At 37.4% G+C, this 19,038-nt stretch overlaps 1 protein-coding gene across 1 annotated transcript in view; it reads right to left on the bottom strand.

The window, feature by feature from the left end:
- The window catches only part of LOC115425860 (mucin-2-like), a 40,518-nt gene extending 21,737 nt beyond the window's left edge, over window positions 1-18,781 (bottom strand). Inside the window, exons 1-17 of the mRNA XM_030143683.1 lie at window positions 18,652-18,781; window positions 15,739-15,782; window positions 15,592-15,624; window positions 12,363-13,304; window positions 11,120-12,181; window positions 8,023-8,088; window positions 7,758-7,918; window positions 6,884-6,948; window positions 5,188-5,345; window positions 5,028-5,087; window positions 4,034-4,075; window positions 3,199-3,261; window positions 2,610-2,693; window positions 2,220-2,387; window positions 1,589-1,714; window positions 623-664; window positions 205-309 (exon numbers count right to left, since the gene is read on the bottom strand). Of these exons, the coding sequence (XP_029999543.1) occupies window positions 205-309; window positions 623-664; window positions 1,589-1,714; window positions 2,220-2,387; window positions 2,610-2,693; window positions 3,199-3,261; window positions 4,034-4,075; window positions 5,028-5,087; window positions 5,188-5,345; window positions 6,884-6,948; window positions 7,758-7,918; window positions 8,023-8,088; window positions 11,120-12,181; window positions 12,363-13,304; window positions 15,592-15,624; window positions 15,739-15,772 (3,211 nt within the window). The 5' untranslated portion in view covers window positions 15,773-15,782; window positions 18,652-18,781. The remainder of the gene's footprint in view (window positions 1-204; window positions 310-622; window positions 665-1,588; window positions 1,715-2,219; window positions 2,388-2,609; window positions 2,694-3,198; window positions 3,262-4,033; window positions 4,076-5,027; window positions 5,088-5,187; window positions 5,346-6,883; window positions 6,949-7,757; window positions 7,919-8,022; window positions 8,089-11,119; window positions 12,182-12,362; window positions 13,305-15,591; window positions 15,625-15,738; window positions 15,783-18,651) is intronic.
- Between the last annotated feature and the right edge of the window lie 257 nt (window positions 18,782-19,038).

Below are 19,038 nucleotides of genomic sequence, written 5' to 3'. Positions count from 1 at the left end.
AACATAAATTTAGTTTTTTATAATCAGAGTTAAGATACACATCTTGGATCTGATATGAAAAGGTTTAAAACAATGTGAAATGTTGTAGTGCTGATGTCATATGACAATATTCATGTTAACATGTAGTCATATAGTGATTACTTTACTGTGTGGTCACATTAGCTGGCTGTGGACTTAAGTTACCTGGTGGTGTGATCACATTACCTGGTGGCATGGTGACATTGACTGGTGGTGTGGTCATGTTGACTGGTGGTGTGGTCATGTTTGCCTGTGGTGTGGTCATGTTGATGGGTGGTGTGGTCATGTTGACTGGTAGTGAAAAATAATAGATTTAGTATTTTAAGATATGACACGTATCTTGGATCTGATATAAAACTATGCTTCAAAGATAAAAATAATGTATTCAACTTAACAGGTGAGATAATGGCATGAACTTTTAGAGATGTAGAAATTATATTTAAATATAAAACACTTGTGACAAGTTGGTGACTAGTGGTGGGGAATTAGGTAGTACTGAATAGTGACAATGTTGAAATTACTGACAGTGAGGTTGCATTAACGGGGCATGAGGTTGTTTATACTCGTGACAAGGTTACATTGACTAGTAGTGTGGTAACATTACCTGGTGGCATGGTCACATTGACTGGCGGAGTGGTCATGTTAGCTGGTGGTAAAAAAACAAATAACACATCTTCACATTATTTTGCAATTTGAAATAAAGTAAAGTTTTTAAGATAATGTACATGTCATGGTGTCATGTAATGCTTCAAAATATTCATCTTAACATTTAGTTATGTAGGGATTACTTAAATGTGTGGTGACATGATGCCTCAGTCACAAAACTTCTTATGAACGATAGGTTCATACGAATCTCCCGGTTTGTACAAGATCTGGGGTTCCTAGACATTTGTGGAGGAAGCAGTAGTGTCTTTCAGCCGTCTTATGAAATCGGTACGGCTGCCGTTCAAAACGCAAGAGCAATTTGAGGCCTCTATGAGAAAATGACGTGATTTTGTGTCATACGAACACCGTACAGTTTTCAGTTGTCAAGTCATTCACTCCATCTTGAAAATGTGTATACGACCCCCTCTAAGAATGCCATGAATGGCGCACAAATTGTGTACTACTTACTGCCTATGGGAACACCCTACATCCACCTTAAGAAAGCCGTGCGAATCTTTGTCTGTGCATCCATTCATGTGGACGCGGTAAGGGACCCCTAATAACAACGTAATGTGTTCTTGTGATCTACTTGGGGCTACCACAGGAACATGGGGTTCTGGGGAGGCCTCCTGATCCACGGACATCATGCGTAGTTCTTCAGTTGTTCCTAAGCCATTCGTTAGGACGCACTACGAAAGGGGATTTCATTGCGCGTTCATAGAAAATCTTGCACAAGATAACCCACCTGGCTCCGAACTTAGGAACGGTCTACACACACTCCATTCTTGTAAGTCTACCTTGAGAAGGTCGTATGAAATGGTCCATAAATCGTTTGCACAGTGTTCGTAGCCATTCATAACAACATTTGTGACAGAGGCATTAGCTGGTTGTGGACTTACGTTATCTGGTGGTGTGATCACATTACCTGGTGGCGTGGTGACATTGACTGGTGGTGTGGTCATGTTGAGTGGTGGTGTGGTGACATTCACTGGTGGTGTGGTCATGTTTGCCTGTGGTGTGGTCATGTTGATGGGTGGTGTGGTCATGTTGACTGGTAGTGAAAAATAATAGATTTAGTATTTTAAGATATGACGCGTATCTTGGATCTGATGTAAAACTATGCTTCAAAGATAAAAATGATGTATTCAACTTAACAGGTGTGATAATGGCATAAACTTGTAGAGATGTAGAAATTGTATATTAATATAAAACACTTGTGACAAGTTAGTGACTAGTGCTGGGGAATTAGGTAGTATTGAATAGTGACAATGTTGAAATTACTGACAGTGAGGTTGCGTTAACGAGACATGAGGTTTTATATACTCGGGATGAGGTTACATTGACTTGTGGTGTGGTCATGTTAGCTGGTGGTAAAAAATAACAGTTTACTTATTTTCACATTATGTTGTAATTTGAAATCAAATAATGTTTTTAAGATAATGTAAATGTTGTGGTGCTGATGTCATATAATACTTAACAATATTCATATTAACATGTAGTTATGTAGTGCTTACTTAACTGTGTGGTCACATTAGCTGGTTGTGGACTTAAGTTACCTGGTGGCATGGTGACATTGACTGATGGTGTGGTCATGTTTGCTTGTGCTGTGGTCATGTTGACTGGTGGTGTGGTTGCATTGACCAATGGTGTGGTCATGTTGACTGGTGGTGTTGTGACGTTCACTGATGGTGTGGTCATGTTTGCCTGTGGTGTGGTCATGTTGACTGGTAGTGAAAAAACATAAATTTAGTTTTTTATAATCAGAGTTAAGATATGACACACATCTTGGATCTGATATGAAAATGTTTAAAACAATGTGAAATGTTGTAGTGCTGATGTCATATGACAATATTCATGATAACATATAGTTATATAGTGCTTACTTAACTGTGTGGTCACATTAGGTGGTTGTGGACTTAAATTACCTGGTGGTGTAATCACATTACCTGGCGGCATGGTGACATTCACTGGTGGTGTGGTCATGTTTGCCTGTGGTGTGGTCATGTTGATGGGTGGTGTGGTCATGTTGACTGGTAGTGAAAAATAATAGATTTAGTATTTTAAGATACAACACGCATCTTGGATCTGATATAAAACTATTCTTCAAAGAAAACAAATATGTTTTTAACTTAACTGATGTGATAATTGCATAAACTTGTAGAGATGTAGAAATTGTGCTTAAATATAAAACACTTGTGACAAGTTAGTGACTAGTGGTGGGGAATTAGGTAGTATTGAATAGTGACAATGTTGAAAATACTGACAGTGAGGTTGCATTAATGGGTCATGAGGTTTTATGTACTCATGATGAGGTCACATTGACTGGTGGTAAAAAGTAACAATTACCTTATTTTCACATTATGTTGTAATTTGAAATCAAATAATGTTTTTAAGATGATGTAAAATTTGTGGTGCTGATGTCATATAATACTGAACAATATTCATGTTAACACGTAGTTATGTTGGCATTACTTAACTGTGTGATCACATTAGCTGATCGTAGTCTTAAGTTACCTGGTGGTGTGATCACATTACCTTGTGGCATGGTGACATTGACTGATGGTGTGGTCATGTTGACTGATGGTGTGGTCATGTTGACTGGTAGTGAAAAATAATACATTTAGTATTTTATAATCAGTGTTTAAGACACAACACACATCCTTAATCTGATATCAAATGATGTTTCAAATTTTCCAATTTAACAGGTGTGATAATGGCATAAACTTGTAGAGATGTAGAAATTGTATTTAAATGTAAAACATTTGTGACAAGTTTGCCACTAGTGGTGTAGTGGTGGAGAATTTGGAAGTCTTGAATAGGTACATTGTTAAAATTACTGACAGTGAGGTTGCATTTACTGGCCATGAAGTTTTACTGAGTTGAGATGAGATTGCATTGAATTTTGGTTCAGCTCCATTGACTAGAGGTGTAGTAATATTACCTGATGATGTGGTTACATTGACTATTGGAGTGGTTGCATTAGCTGGTGGTGTGGTCATGTTAGCTGGTGCTAAAAATATATATCATCATAGTATTTTCTATTCAAAATTAAAGGAAGTTTTTCAGATAATATATATGCCCCCGTGTCAATGATGATATGATACTTCAAAATATGATATGATACTTTGAAATATTCACCTTAACAGTATTAATTCATACATTAGTAGTGATTCACTAATTTTGTTTATTAGTTATCTGGTTGTGACATGTTGGTGACTTCCGAGGTTGAATAGACTAATGGTGAAGTTACTGAATGTTGAAATTACTGGCAGTAAGGTTGCACTGAATTGTGGTGTGTTTTCGTTAGCTGGTTGTTTGGTTATGTTGCCTGTTAGTGCGGTCACATTGACTGGCGGCAAGGTCAGATTACCTGGTGGTGTGGTCATGTCTGCCTGTGGTGTAGTCATGTTGACTGGTGGTGAAAATGTATAATTTTAGTATTTTCATAATATGTGGGAAAAAAAAGAAAAAGAATCAAATAACTTTTTTAGGATAATGCACATATCTCGGTACTGATGTCTTATTAAAAAGTAATAAACAAATAAGATAACAGCATCAACTTACAGTGATGTGTTATTTGTTTTTACATTTAAAATACATCTTTGTGACATGGGTTAGGGTTAACCCATGTTGGTGACTGGTGGTAAACTATTCTTTATCTGGGCTTGAGGCTGTATTAACTGGTGATGGTAAACATTTTTTTTCTTTTTGTCTGTAAATCAGACTTTTCATTCCTGGTCTGTATGTAATAAGTAACATTTAATTGTATGTGACGTTTAGTTCCTGAAAAGAAAAAGTATGACACTGCTCTGTGAACCTGCTGTGCAGCTTACAAATTCCATCATAGAAATATTAAACAGTTTATTTTAGACACAGATTCGCAAAGCAGCTCTTCTTTTCTAAAACATTTCCCTTGTGCCCCCTATGGCTCAGATAAGACTGTGTCAAACACTGACAGAAGGTCAGAATTGATGGTATGGAGGGATTATCATTGGAGAGTCTACAGTAATTTTTTGGGGAAAATGTCAAATATGGTGTCTTTAAAATACCTCATTTGGGCATATTGGTAGGTGGTGGGAAGTTGCATTGCTTTTTTTCTCACAAGCTGTATTGTTTTATGTCTTTTAGAGTTTTTCTCCAATTTGTATGTAGTGTTTTATTAAAACATAAAACTACAAATTGTAATCCATGCACTAGCAGTACTACTGGAATATATATTTTGACTATCAGAATTGTAGATCTGTTGCATTTCTGAAAAGTAAATTATTATGCAAATGACAGTTGCAAAGATTTAATTAAACACAAAGTAATTTTAATTCATTCAGGAAAATTACAGATAAATATTGACTCTTGTTTTTTTTTACCTGGTGCTGTAGTTGCACTGATGGTTGAAGGGATAACGGGGGCTTGAGTCGGTTGTACAACTGGAAATAAAACCTTGCATTTTTAACATTGCATGTGCATGTAATAAATATTTTTCACAAGTTCAGGCAGTTGTGGAAGATAAGAGTCAAACCAACTCACCAGCTACAGAAATAGATGAAGCGTTCACAGGCAGGCCCAAGCTTCCATTATTTACAGCAGCAATTAAAGTTTCAGACACTGTACTTGCATTTATTGAATTTGTTGAATTTTCATTCTGATTGAATATAAGTTCAACATCTGCGACAACTGATCCTCGGCTGTAAAAGAAATATACAAAAAACTCTTAATAACTGACAGCTGATTTACTGATTACATTACAGTTAAAGCCTCAGTCACAAAGCTTCTTACGAACAATGGGTTCGTGTGAGATCTGGAGTTCATAGACATTTGTGGAGGGAGCGGTAGTTTCTTACGGCCATCTTATGAAGTCCGTATAGCTGCCGTTCAAAATGCAAGAGCAACTTGAGGTCCTCCATGAGAAAAAAAAAAGCTTAATGTAGTTTAATGCCCCAGAGCAGTGATCAATCATCACCAAAGTTCATGTGGACATCTGTAGTCGTGTCCACTTTCACCTCTGCAAAAAAAGTTAACCTAGTTTATTCTTAAAGTATTGTTTTTCCGTCATTCATTTTCTGAACCGCTTTGTCCTCCAGATGATTGCGGAGGTGCTGGAGCCTATCCCAGCATTAGAGATGTCCACGCATAATTTGGTGATGATTGAAGGTCTTTTTAGACCTTTAACTACGTCAATCTCTTCTGCATTAATTGTTTTAGAATGTGAATGTGCGTTTTATGTGTCTGGGCTCATGCGCTGTCCGTGGTGCTGAATCACGTATTCCTGTAAAGTATGCGGGAAAACTGACCTGCACTATTCAAAATTCGGAGTCATAAGAAGACACCAATTGAAGACATTAGAAGTACAAGGTATAAGAATAAAACAAAGATGGACAAGAATACTAGAGGGAAGTGAACATTAAAAACACTAACTGTTCATCACCGAGTGCTGAACCCTAACTGATCCTCGTCCCTGTGGACTGTGCATTATCTCTCTCCAGGTGTTTCTTCATGTTTATTTTTCTGTTAATAAAACACTTTCCCTTCAGCACCGTGCGTTTCAGTCCAGTCATTCACTCCGTCTTGACAGTTTGTATTCGACCCCCTCAAAGAGCAACATGAATGCCACACAAATGACGCACTACTGCCTCTAGGAACAGCTTTTGTCCTCCTTAAGAAAGTTATATGAATCTCTGTCTGTACGTCTGTCCGTATGAATGCTGTAAGGGACACCTAATAATAATGTAATGTGATCTTGTGATCTACTTGCAGCCACTGCAGGAACATGTGGGTCCTGGAATGGCCTCCTGATCCATAAATGTCGTGTGTAGTTCTTTCGTTGTTCATAAGGCATTCGTTGGGGCACCCTGTAAAAGTGGATTTCATCGTATGTTCGTGAAACACCTTGCACAGGATAACTCACCTGGCTACGAACTCAGGAATGGTCTGTGAATTCTCCATTCTTATAAGTATGTCTTGAGAAGGTTGTACGAAATGGTCCATAAATCGTTGGTATCGTGTTCATAGCCATTCGTAACGGCATTTGTGACTGAGGCTTTATTTATGACTGAGATAAGTTTGACTATTTACACATTAAAACCATTGAAATTTAAATACTGTCCTATTACATTATTAAAAAATCTTTGAAAAAATGGCATGTCTTTCTACTAACATTAACTTTGCTTTCCAAGTAAAATAAATACATCAACAAGAATAAATTCTTTGAACAAAGGCTGCTTACCTTAAGGATATGAGAACTGTCCTATTGAATCTGTCTCCAAACGTTGCCGAGTAAACATTGTCAAGCTGAGAAGGAAATCCATGAGACAATTAGAAAATGAAAAGTGCTGTATTCTAATGTAATTGTATTCTAATGTAATTTATTTTTTTAAACAAAAAACCTGTGGACAGGTGTTGTAAATTACCATTTGCTACAAACACTTTCATACAGTGCATAAGGTACTTATTCATATTTTATGTTGCAGTTTCAATGCCTCTTTTGCACATGTCAAATAAATAAATCTGTAAGAACAACAACAAAATCGAAATAACTGTGTTGACAGTGAGTTTCTCCTTGCTTATTGGTAGACTTAATAAGGTTAAGCCCTGCCATTTATTCACTTTGATTCACTGGTAGAATAGGTCTGACATTGATGAGCACATTGCTGCTCCAAACGTTGAACTGATTTCAATTCAAAAAAGTAAGCAGAAAAAAAATGTTGTGCATTGAGGGCACTGACTGCTGTAAATGCTGAACATCATAAAATTGGCATGGAAATTAAAAACTGCCAGAGCTTTGTTTATTGCCAAAATGTTTATGCAAATAATCATTCAAACAATCATTCAGATAGTTGGTAACACAATATATTGTAACTGCCTGTATAACTGGGAAAGGCCCAGTTGATGATGCTCATACACAAACTCATTAACTACTTCAACTATCAATGCATCTATGTAATGACCATTTGAAAACAATTTGGTATTATTTAATATGTGATAGTGAAAGAAAGAAAGAAAGAAAGGAAGAAAGAAAGAAAGAAAGAAAGAAAGAAAGAAAGAAAGAAAGAAAGAAAGAAAGAAAGAAAGAAAGAAGAGAAAAAGATGTAGAAACTTACTGCTGATGTTAATTGTTTTTCAAATTCCTGATATTCCGGTGAGGAAACATTTTCAAACTCCTCTTGGAAAGGTTGTTCTATCCTCATACTGACTTCAACCCTTGGGGGAGCAGGTGTTGTGGTCATAATTGTTGTGACAATGGTTGTGACCACTGTTGATGCTGAGGTCAAGACAACAAAACAATGAGGTAAGTCATATTCACAAGTGGTGTGGTCACTTTAACTAGTGATGTGATCATGTTTATTGGTGGTGTTGTCACGTTACCTGGTGATGTGGTCATGTTAGCAGCTGTTGGTGTGGTTCCATTCACTGATGGTGTGGTCACAATAGCTGGTAGTGAAAATATAAAATAATAAATCTAGGGTTATTTAAGTATTTAATTTAAAATAAGACAAATTGTCTTTAGATAATATTAATCTTGATGCTTATAAATTTGAAGTCATGAATTACTTGTGTCAAATTTTAAAATACCGGGTTGTGAGAAAAGGGCGACTGGTGTGCATACACATGACAATAGTGCATCTATTTACACTTCAGTGCAATCATGATTCACTGCCTGATGTCAAGGACATTACATTACCTGGTGTCGATACTATGGTGACTGTTGGAGTGGTCACATTGACTCGAGGTGTGGTCATATTAACTGGTGTTGTGGTTGCATTGACTAGAGGTGTAGACACATAAGCTTCTAGTGTGGTGACATTAGCTGGTAGCCTGGTTACAGTGACTGGTGGTGTGGTCACATTGACTGGTGGTGTAGTCATGTTAGCTGGTGGAGTGGTGACATTAGCTGTTGGCATGGTTACAGTAACTGGTGGTGTTGTCACATTGACAGGGTGATTGGTCACATTAGGTGGTGTTGTGATTACGTTGATGGCTGGTGTGGTCATGTTTGCCCTTGATGTGGTGACATTGCCTGATGTGGTCGTATTTGCTGGTAGCATGGTCACTTCAACTGGTGATGTTGTCACATTACCTGGTGATATGGTTATGTTTGCTGGTGGTGTTGTGACAGTTACTGGTGGTGTGGTCCCATTCACTGGTGTTGTGGCCATGCTAGCTAGTGGTGTTGTTACATCAACTGGTAATGTGGTCACATTGACTGGTGCTGTGGTCATATTGGCTGGTGTTGTGGTCACATTAGCAGGTGGGGTTGTTACACTGGCTGGTGGTCTGGTCCCATTAACTGATGGTGTGGTCGCATTGGCCAGTGGTGTGGTCACATTAGGTGGTGGTGTGGTCACATTAGCTGGTGTCGTGGTCACAACAGCTAATGGTGTGGTCATATTAGCTGGTGGTGTGCTTAAACTGACCAGAGGTGTAGACATGTTAGCTGGCAGTGTGGTGACATTAGCTGGTGGCACTGTTACAGTGACTAGTGTTGTGGTCACGTTAGCTGGCGTGGTCTCATTAGCTGGTGGTGTGGTCATGTAGACAGGTGGTGCTGTTACATTGACCGGTGGTGTGGTCACATTAGCTGGTAGTGTGGTGACATTAGGTGGTGGTGTGGTCACATTAGCTGGTGGTGTGGACGCATTAGCTGGTGGTGTGGTCACATTAGCTGGTAGTGTGGTCACATTAGCTGGTAATGTGGTCACATTAGCAGGTGGTGCGGTCACATCAGCTGTTGGTGTGGTCACATTAGATGGTGGTGTTGTGACGTTAGCTGGTGGTGCGGTCACATTAGGTGGTGATGTGGTAACATTGACCAGAGGTGTTGACATGTTAGCTGGCAGTGTGGTGACATTAGCTGGTGGCACTGTTACAGTAACTGGTGGTGTGGTCACATTGACTAGTGTTGTGGTCACATTAGCAGGTGGTGTGCTTAAACTGACCAGAAGTGTAGACATGTTAGCTGGCAGTGTGGTGACATTAGCTGGTGGCACTGTTACAGTGACTAGTGTTGTGGTTACGTTAGCTGGTGTGGTTTCATTTGCTGGTGGTGTGGTCACATTAGATGGTGACATTGTTGCATTGGCTGGTGGTGTTGTGACGTTAGCTGGTGGTGTGGTCACATTGACTAGTGTTGTGGTCACATTAGCTGGTGGTGTAGACACATTAGCCGGTGGCATGGTTACATTCACCAGTGATGTAGTCACATTGACTGGCGGTGTCATCACGTTTGCTGGTGGTGTGGTCACAACAGCTAATGGTGTGGTCATATTAGCTGGTGGTGTGCTTAAACTGACCAGAGGTGTAGACACATTAGCTGGTGATGTGGTTAGAAAGCCTGGTGTGGTGGTCACATTAGCTGGTGTAGTCACATTAGCTGGTAGTGTGGTCATGTTAGATGGTGGTGTGGTCACATAAGCTTGTGATGTGGTCACATATGCTGGTGGTGAAAATGTATAAATATAGTGTTATCATATTTAAGTACTTAATTTAAAATTTAAGAAATTGTCTTAAAGTAATATGTATCTTAGTTCTGAGAAATTTGTAGTATTTTATTATTTGTGTGAAATTTTAAAATACCTGTTTGTGACATGTGGTTGTGTGCATACACACGATAATAGTACATCTATTTGTACCCAGATGCAATCATGATTCACTAGCTGATGGAAAGGACTGGATTACATTACCTGCCATCAATACTATGGACATAGAGATTGATAGTGGTGGGTTTGCATTTAGTTGAGGTGAGGTTGCATTTATTGTTGGTGACTTTGCAATTACTGATTATGAGATTGCATTTTCTGGGGGTGAATTTGATGAAACCAATTCAATTCAATTCGACTCAAACATTAAAGTACCAGAAGCAGAACAACATTGAATGTATACATGTAAGAAGAATTACAAGACAGAAAGGAAAGAAAAATAGTAATAACAATACCAATAAAACAATATTGGTGAATAAAACAGGCAAATGCACATTAGAAAGTACTCGTATAAATAAATTATAAATGATACAATACTAATAATCTTTGATTATAACCTTCACATAAACAGCCTAGTAGCAGAATGTAATGCACTTAAACACTATCCTATCCCTGTAGACCTACTATTGCCCAAACGTATCAAGTTTTAGTGTACTTTATTTTTACCATATGTCTTATGTGTGGTACAGATAAAATGATTGTGGATTGTGAAGGTGTTAAATGTAAGAGTGGGAGGAAAGGGGGCGTGTTTGTAATAAAGCAGCCTGATCTCCATGTGCACCCTCACAACATTCATATTTTCAATTCTGAAAGTTCACAATTAGTCCCAGACTCACTTAATCCTGCCAGTGTCATATGTTTTGGCCCTTTACATTATTAAATATGAATAGTAGTGAAGGCTTACAAACATGAAGTACGCATGACATAATATAAGCATCATTGAACTAAAGTAAACTCCAAAAAACAACCTTTACAGAAGCTGTTACCTGTCCCGTTGACTTGGGGTGATGTCATATTCATTGTTGGTTCTGTCGCATTGACTGTTGGTGATGTCACTTCTGGTGCTGACGTCGCGTTGACTTGTGGTGATGTCATGTTCATTGTTGGTTCTGTCACATTGACTGTTGGTGATGTCACATTGTCTGGTGTTGCTGTCGTGTTGAGTTGCGGTGACGTCATGTTCATTGTTGGTTCTGTCGCATTGACTGTTGGTGATGTCACTTCTGGTGCTGACGTCGCGTTGACTTGTGGTGATGTCATGTTCATTGTTGGTTCTGTCACATTGACTGTTGGTGATGTCACGTTGTCTGGTGATGCTGTTGTGCTGAGTTGCGGTGATGTCATGTTCATTGTTGGTTCTGTCGCATTGACTGTTGGTGACGTCATGTTGTCTGGTGATGCTGTCGTGCTGAGTTGCGGTGATGTCATGTTCATTGTTGGTTCGGTCGCATTGACTGTTGGTGACGTCATGTTGTCTGGTGATGCTGTCGTGCTGAGTTGCGGTGATGTCATGTTCATTGTTGGTTCTGTCACATTGACTGTTGGTGACGTCATGTTGTCTGGTGATGCTGTCGTGCTGAGTTGCGGTGATGTCATGTTCATTGTTGGTTCGGTCGCATTGACTGTTGGTGATGTCACATTGTCTGGTGTTGCTGTCGTGTTGAGTTGCGGTGACGTCATGTTCATTGTTGGTTCTGTTGCATCGACTGTTGGTGATGTCACATTGTCTGGTGTTGCTGTCGTGTTGAGTTGCGGTGATGTCATGTTAATTGTTGGTTCAGTCGCATTGACTGTTGGGGATGTCACGTTGTCTGGTGTTGCCGTTGTGTTGAGTTGCGGTGATGTCATATTCATTGTTGGTTCGGTTGCACTGACTGTTGGTGATGTCACATTGTCTGATGTTGCTGTTGTGTTGAGTTGCGGTGATGTCATGTTCATTGTTGGTTCAGTCACAGTGACTGTTGGTGATGTCACGTTGTCTGGTGTTGCCGTCGTGTTGAGTTGCGGTGATGTCATGTTCATTGATGGTGAGGTTGAATTGACTGTGGCTGAAAATCAGGAGTTTTAAAATTTTAGTATTAGTCATTTGTGTACAAAAAACAAAACAGCTGTTAGATATAACATATATATTGGTGCTTTTATGATCTTTTAAAGTATTAAGTGTTGTTTACAGGTACTTCTCATACATCCATCTGTAGTGTCTGTTAGTTATGTGAAAACTTATATTACCTGACTCTGACATGTTGGTGACTAATGACGTGAAACTGATTGATGGTGAGGTAGAATTGACTGGTGATGAGGTCCCATTAACTGATGGTGATGTTGCAGTGACAGCTGGTGATGTTAAATTGATTGGTGATGAGGTTGCATTGACTGGTGGTGAGGTTGCATTGTCTGGTGTTGAAGTTGCACTGACTGGTGTTGAAGTTGCATTGACTGGTGTTGAAGTTGCATTGACTTGTGGTATAGTTGTATGGACTGGTGGTGATGTTGAATTGACGGGTGATGAGGTTGTATTGACTGGTAGTGAGGTTACATTGACTGTTGATGATGTTAAATTGATTGGTGGTGAAGTTGCATTAACTGGTGGTGATGCTGTATTTCCATGGGGTGAGGTTGCATTGACTAGTGATGCGGTTGTATTGACTGGTGATGATGTTAAATTGATTGGTGGTGAAGTTGCATTAACTGGTGGTGATGTTGTATTTCCAGGTGGGGAGGTTGCATTGACTGTTGATGATGTTAAATGGATTGGTGGTGAAGTTGCATTAACTGGTGGTGATGTTGTATATCCAGGGGGTGAGGTTGCATTGACTGGTGATGAGGTTGTATTAACTGGTGGTATAGTTGTATTGACTGGTGATGATGTTGAATTGACTGGTGGTGAGGTTGCATCGACTGTTGATGATGTTAAATTGATTGGTGGTGAAGTTGCATTAACTAGTGGTGATGCTGTATTTCCAGGTGGTGAGGTTGCATCGACTGTTGATGATGTTAAATTGATTGGTGGTGAAGTTGCATTAACTGGTGGTGATGTTGTATTTCCAGGTGGTGAGGTTGCATTGACTGGGGATGAGGTTGTATTAACTGGTGGTGTAGTTGCATTGACTGGTGATGATGTTGAATTGACTGGTGGTGAGGTTGCATTGACTGATGGTAAAGTTGTGCTTCCTGGAAGTGATTAAAATACAATTGAAGTGTAGCAAGAGAAACAGCAGTAACAAATATGTTGCTATGTATCATAATAGGAAACATGTGACGCATGATTTAAAAACTTACACTGCCAGTTTGAAAAACCTTTGAAAAACCACGTTTCCACTGATATTACCCAAGGAAAGTTTCCCTCAACCTCAAAGTTTCCCTGAAAAAAAGACCTTGTAGACGGGCAGAACTCTCCGGAATTCTCGAGGGGCGGGGCTGAAGAATTGGTTGTTGAAACATACTTGCAGCGTTGTGTTCTTACATTCAACCGCAGTGTTTAAGCCAGTGTGCATTCCGTGCAGATTGCATAACACAAAGAATACCAGAACAACTTCAGTGTACTCCACCCTGGCATATTGTGCCAACAAATGATGCATTCGCTGTTTACAGCTCTATCATGCCCATTTGACCTTAAGCTTCTTACCCCCACCTAGTGGACAGGAGAAGTAGTGCAGTTTCTTTTACCACTGTCCCATATGTTGTCCATCTGATTTGAAAACATTTTCTGGAACTTTGAGGTGCAGTGGAAAAGCAAACCATGGAGATTACCAGGAATTCTTTTACCAAGGTAAATAAATTCCTGGAAATAGAAGTTCCTGAAAATGTTGGTGGAAAAGGGGATTAAATCCACTACCAAATGAGAGGCGTCTACGTGTAGGGGGGAGGGTGTCTGGAGTGTGACTCAGAAGGATTATTATTGCTAGAGTTTATAGACAACTTGGCCAAAAAAAGTCTCACACAACATTTCTTCAGACAGCCTTGAGCTTTGATTAGAACACATTTGGTGTAGGACTGAATATGTGGCCACATGTTTATGCAGTGTCACAATGAATATCACAACATGCATTCCTGTCTGGACTCAATTTTTGGCTAAGATGTAGTATGGATGATGGAGAATCAGACCACTCTGTAAAGTCTTCTCCTGCACATCCCAGAGAGCCTAATGAACCACATGAATCCTGGTCTCCTCCCTGCCTAACAGATTTCTGTTTAATGAACGAGAAGCTACTCAGTGTAACAGTAAGAGTTGAAAAAATTGTTGCAGCTGAAACATATTAATCACTGCAATGATTGTTTATATCTGTATAGTTCAATGCAGTTGAAGATTTATTTATTTATTTATTTTGGATTACATTTTAATATTATTTAATATTTTGCCTTTAAGAATAAAAATGCTGTAGAATATACATATTTTTAAAGTCAAAAACCTAAAATTCTGCTTTATTGTATCAAATATAGACTTGGGTTCCTCTATAAAAAGTTTGATTAACATGCGGGAAATGCACAAATAGGTTTTGGTTATTTCCCGTGGGAGAGTTCAGAATTTGCACTTTGCTTTGGAATCTGAAGTGGGTAGACTTGTTAGGAAAGGTGGTTTCCCTTTATACAGTGCACTATTTAGTTTTGACATGTAGTGATACCAGTGGGGATTTTGTGCAAAGTGAAAGTCAGTCTCAACAAACCACACCGACAACATTACAACATGAGACCTGATAAGGAAGATTAGCATCGCATTTTTTTCCAATGAAAACTGACTGACTGATTCCCACAGCATGTAAATTGAATGCCTTTAGGTGTGAAAGCATCTGGTTATACTACATACTGTATTTATATTTAAATTTTTAAAAATCTTTTCTTGTATTTTTCTTGATAGTAATAAAAAAGATGGGTTATTTCAGGTTTATTCCTCAGATCCATGAAGTATGTTCAAACTAATAGTGATATTATAATGATTAGCAATACAGTTTTATCCCCAAAAATTGTTGTTTCATTAAAAGAACATAACATAAAGAACTGGCCTAATTACTATCCATTAGCTTAATATAAAGCCCTACTGTTCACAATGTACATTAGAAGGCAGATGTTAAAACTATGCGCTGTAATGTATAAACTGTAAGCAAGATTCAGGTTTATCCCAACAACTTGCTAGTAAAAAGTGTTTGTCTTTTACCAAATATTGGGTATTAAAATCTTCACTGAAAAATGCAAAAAAAAGAAAAGAAAAGAAAAAAAAAAATCTATCAAATTAATGCCCACATTTTGCATAAGCAAGGCAGTTTTAGTTGTATAATCATTTTAAGACCCAAATACAATTAAAAGTTCTTAATGTCAAACAATAATTATTGATAATACATTAAAAACATTTCTATGAAATAAATGAAATACTGTTTTATTTGCTGTATTTTACTACACTACAAATTAGCATTTTGGATTATTCAGTTGGTATCTGCAGATTATTTATGTTTGTTTTTGTTACCTGTTGTGCTTTGAGCTGATGTTCCCACTAATCCTGTAGAGGAAAAATTTACAATGATTGAATGAAAAAGAAGTCTATTTGAAAAATAACGTCACTGTTACATATTATCATGCAGTTAATTTTCTGAAGAGAAATGTATTAACTTACCTGCTAACAGGAAAAGAAATGTGAGAGGTTCCATCGTGCGTTTCCTGTGAAATATGAAACGCTCAGTTAAATTTTAATGAATTTGTGATCACATTTATATATATGTAGAGGATATATGCACCAACTTATGTAGTCCTGCTTTTGTGGTAACTGTTTGTGTGTCTGTGACAGGTAGAAGACAACAGCTGTTGAAAACTACCTGCAGTTCATCCAGTGCAAGACTAAATCAGGAATGCACTGACATTCTGGAGAGACAAGTTTTTTTTTAATCTATTACATCTAACAAAGCAGTGGCAGGTCTATGTAAAAAAATTCCAATCAGTGTGCCTTCTACCTTCAAAACAGATCATTAAATGTCACGCAACACTGAGGCTTTTTTAAAACGTACCATAAAATCCCATTTGTAGGAAATGTGTTTTCTGATTTTGTGAGTTTTATTCAAATTTCACCTATTTAAAGAATTAATGTAGAGTTTTATGCGGAAATTATCAATTACAATAAAAAACATGTTTGTACAATTACATGGTCTGAAATAAATGAGGTTAAAGGGATGTGGTTACCAGCAAACCCCGATCTAAAGAGACACTCAGTTATGGCAGAACATCAGACTTCATTTATGAAACCATTTGGTGTCCAGTTTTGTATGATCAAGATGATTCCGGTGGATGTTATGAATCTAAAAACACATCAGAAATATGCCCAAATAATTCATATCATATTTTTCATTTTTTTACGACGGCGTATTATGGCCACATAAGAAAATAAAAACGCTTTTCACTACGAGAATAAAGTCGTTATTTAATGAGAATAAAGTCGTAGTTTTAAAAAAATTCATTATTTAACGAGAACAAAGTCGTTAATTAACAAGAATAAAGTCATTATTTAATGAGAATAAAGTGGTACTTTTATGAGATTAAAGTCGTGATATTTTGAAAATTTGACAGAGTTTCCGGTTTTACAGCAAAGGCAACAAGTGAAGCAGCAATTTTCCATTCTGTTGGACTCAAAAACTCGGAGTAGCATCCCCACAGTTTGTTCAGAAACACCAAACCCTCTCTGTATAGTTCTCTGGTGTATCCACTGATAGCCCTGCAAATGACCACTTCATCAGTTTCTCCTCCACAAAGAGGCAATTTGCTACAAATCAGTGTGGTTCTTACAGCAAACCCAAATGTATGCAAACTGGCTTCAAAGTCCTTAGACTAATGTGATGATGGGGGGATAGACTCAGTATTTGGCCTTTGTGCCTAAATGAAATGAAAGTATAACTTCACAAAATGTTCCAAGTTCTCCATTATTTGATGAGTGGGTACAACTTTATTCTCGAAATATTATGACTTTATTCTCGTTAATAGAGTTTTTTTAAACTACGACTTTATTCTCCTTAAATAATGACTTTATTCTTGTTAATGACTTTATTCTTGTTAAATAATGAATTTTTTAAAACTATGACTTTTTTCTCGTTAATTAATGACTTTATTCCTGTCAGTTAACAACTTTATTCTCGTACTTTTTATTTTCTTATGTGGCCCTAATACGCTGTCGTAATTTTTATGGATGATTCATCTTCTTTTGTCTTCCTATGAAAATGAACTTCACATCCACTTCCTGCATGACAAAAAACCAATCTAAGAGATTTCTTCACTGCAACTTTACAAAATATATGTATAATTTCAAAAAACATCAATAACAAAACCACGGTGTTAATTTGCATTATGTCCAAAAACAAAAATATTATATTAAAAACAAAATCAGCAAAACTATAAGGCCGAAAATTCAAAAGGAATTCATTACACCAACGAATGTTGAAATTTTTGTTGCGCAATAAGGGGCTCCAAAGGAAGTGTTAACATCATTTTTGTGATTCAGGCGTTTTTACAAAGCAAAAAACTTCATTAACCTAAAGAGTAATTCGACATATTGCCCAACCTTTTATTTTGTCACTTTTTTCTGACAATCATATTAGTTTAGGGTTAATTATATTGACAGAAAAAAAATTACACAGCTATGAAGTTGTAGCAGTAGTAAAAATTCTCCCAGATCTCCAACCTGTTCAGGGCATATCAACAGTAAAACAATGTGCAACAGAATTTCACATTTTTATATATCTTTCAATAACACTTCTTCCATACTTCACATATTCTCTGCAGTTAGAGTCCATTTATCTTGTCAGACTACTGGCATATTTTCTGTCAAACAAGGGTATGATTTACACAGATTAGATTTCTTCTGATATGTTCATTCATGTTACTTGTACATGAAAATTACTTTAAAAAAATTATATCCAATCATTGAGACACGATAAGTGCTAGAAGACAGTGGAGCAAGGTGATAACAGAGCAGCCACACCCTGACTACACTCGTCCAGTAAGTCATCATTCTTTAACCTATAAAAATGAAAAAAAAAAACAAAAAACAAACAGAAACCCCCCCTCTAAAACTGACTAAAAATTTTATATGGATTGTTTTTATTTTCTCTTCTTTCCATAATTACTTTGGCACATGTTTTATATATCATTATCATTATTGTTATCATTATCATTACTTTATTATTATAATTGTTATTATTATTCAGGGGTGTTGCCACAGGTGAAAGATGTGTCTAAATAAACTTGTGAAGAATAGAAGTGAAGTTAAATTGAGTACAAATAAAACAATTCATTGTAAAAGTTATGATGGAATTTTTTTCTAAAAGCTAAAATGAAACTCTTCAGTTCATAGTTAAAATACATAAAGTCCCAAATTAAAAGATGGTAATTGCAAAAGAAAAAAAAAAAAAAAATTGACTAAAGCCCATGCAAACATAACTAATATTCTTGCAAAATTAAAATAAATTTGCCATTATAGGGTATGTGATTTCTTATTGTATTATGAACTATGAAGCTGTGTGAAAATGAGAATTTTATTTCTTACCCTTGTGATGTCCCCAATCCAAAAATCAATGCAGGAACAAGCGAACACTAAGAAAGCACCAAACACCTGTCTGCATAAGTCAAAATTGAAGTGAAGACTGTCAGTGTGCAGTTTTTGTGGAAGGGACAAGAAATTCTGGCTTTTTGAACTGTATGACATAACTTGCCAGACTTGTTTTACATTCCCAGGTAAAAAGAATGAAGGACTTATCAATCTAACCACACTCAGTCTGTCAATGGAGCGGTCACAGTGTAAAATGTAGGGGGAGGCGTTTGGGGGACACTGTGAGTAAAAAAAGAATCTCTGTTATTTCAAACACGCACTGGATCTCACAATATAGTCTGAACTTATGGCGCTAAGACTCATCTCTCACTTTAATAGTTAAAT

Source organism: Sphaeramia orbicularis, chromosome 1 (genome assembly GCF_902148855.1).
Source record: "Sphaeramia orbicularis chromosome 1, fSphaOr1.1, whole genome shotgun sequence".
Lineage (NCBI taxonomy): Eukaryota > Metazoa > Chordata > Actinopteri > Kurtiformes > Apogonidae > Sphaeramia > Sphaeramia orbicularis.
This window is presented reverse-complemented; position numbering and strand designations above follow the sequence as displayed.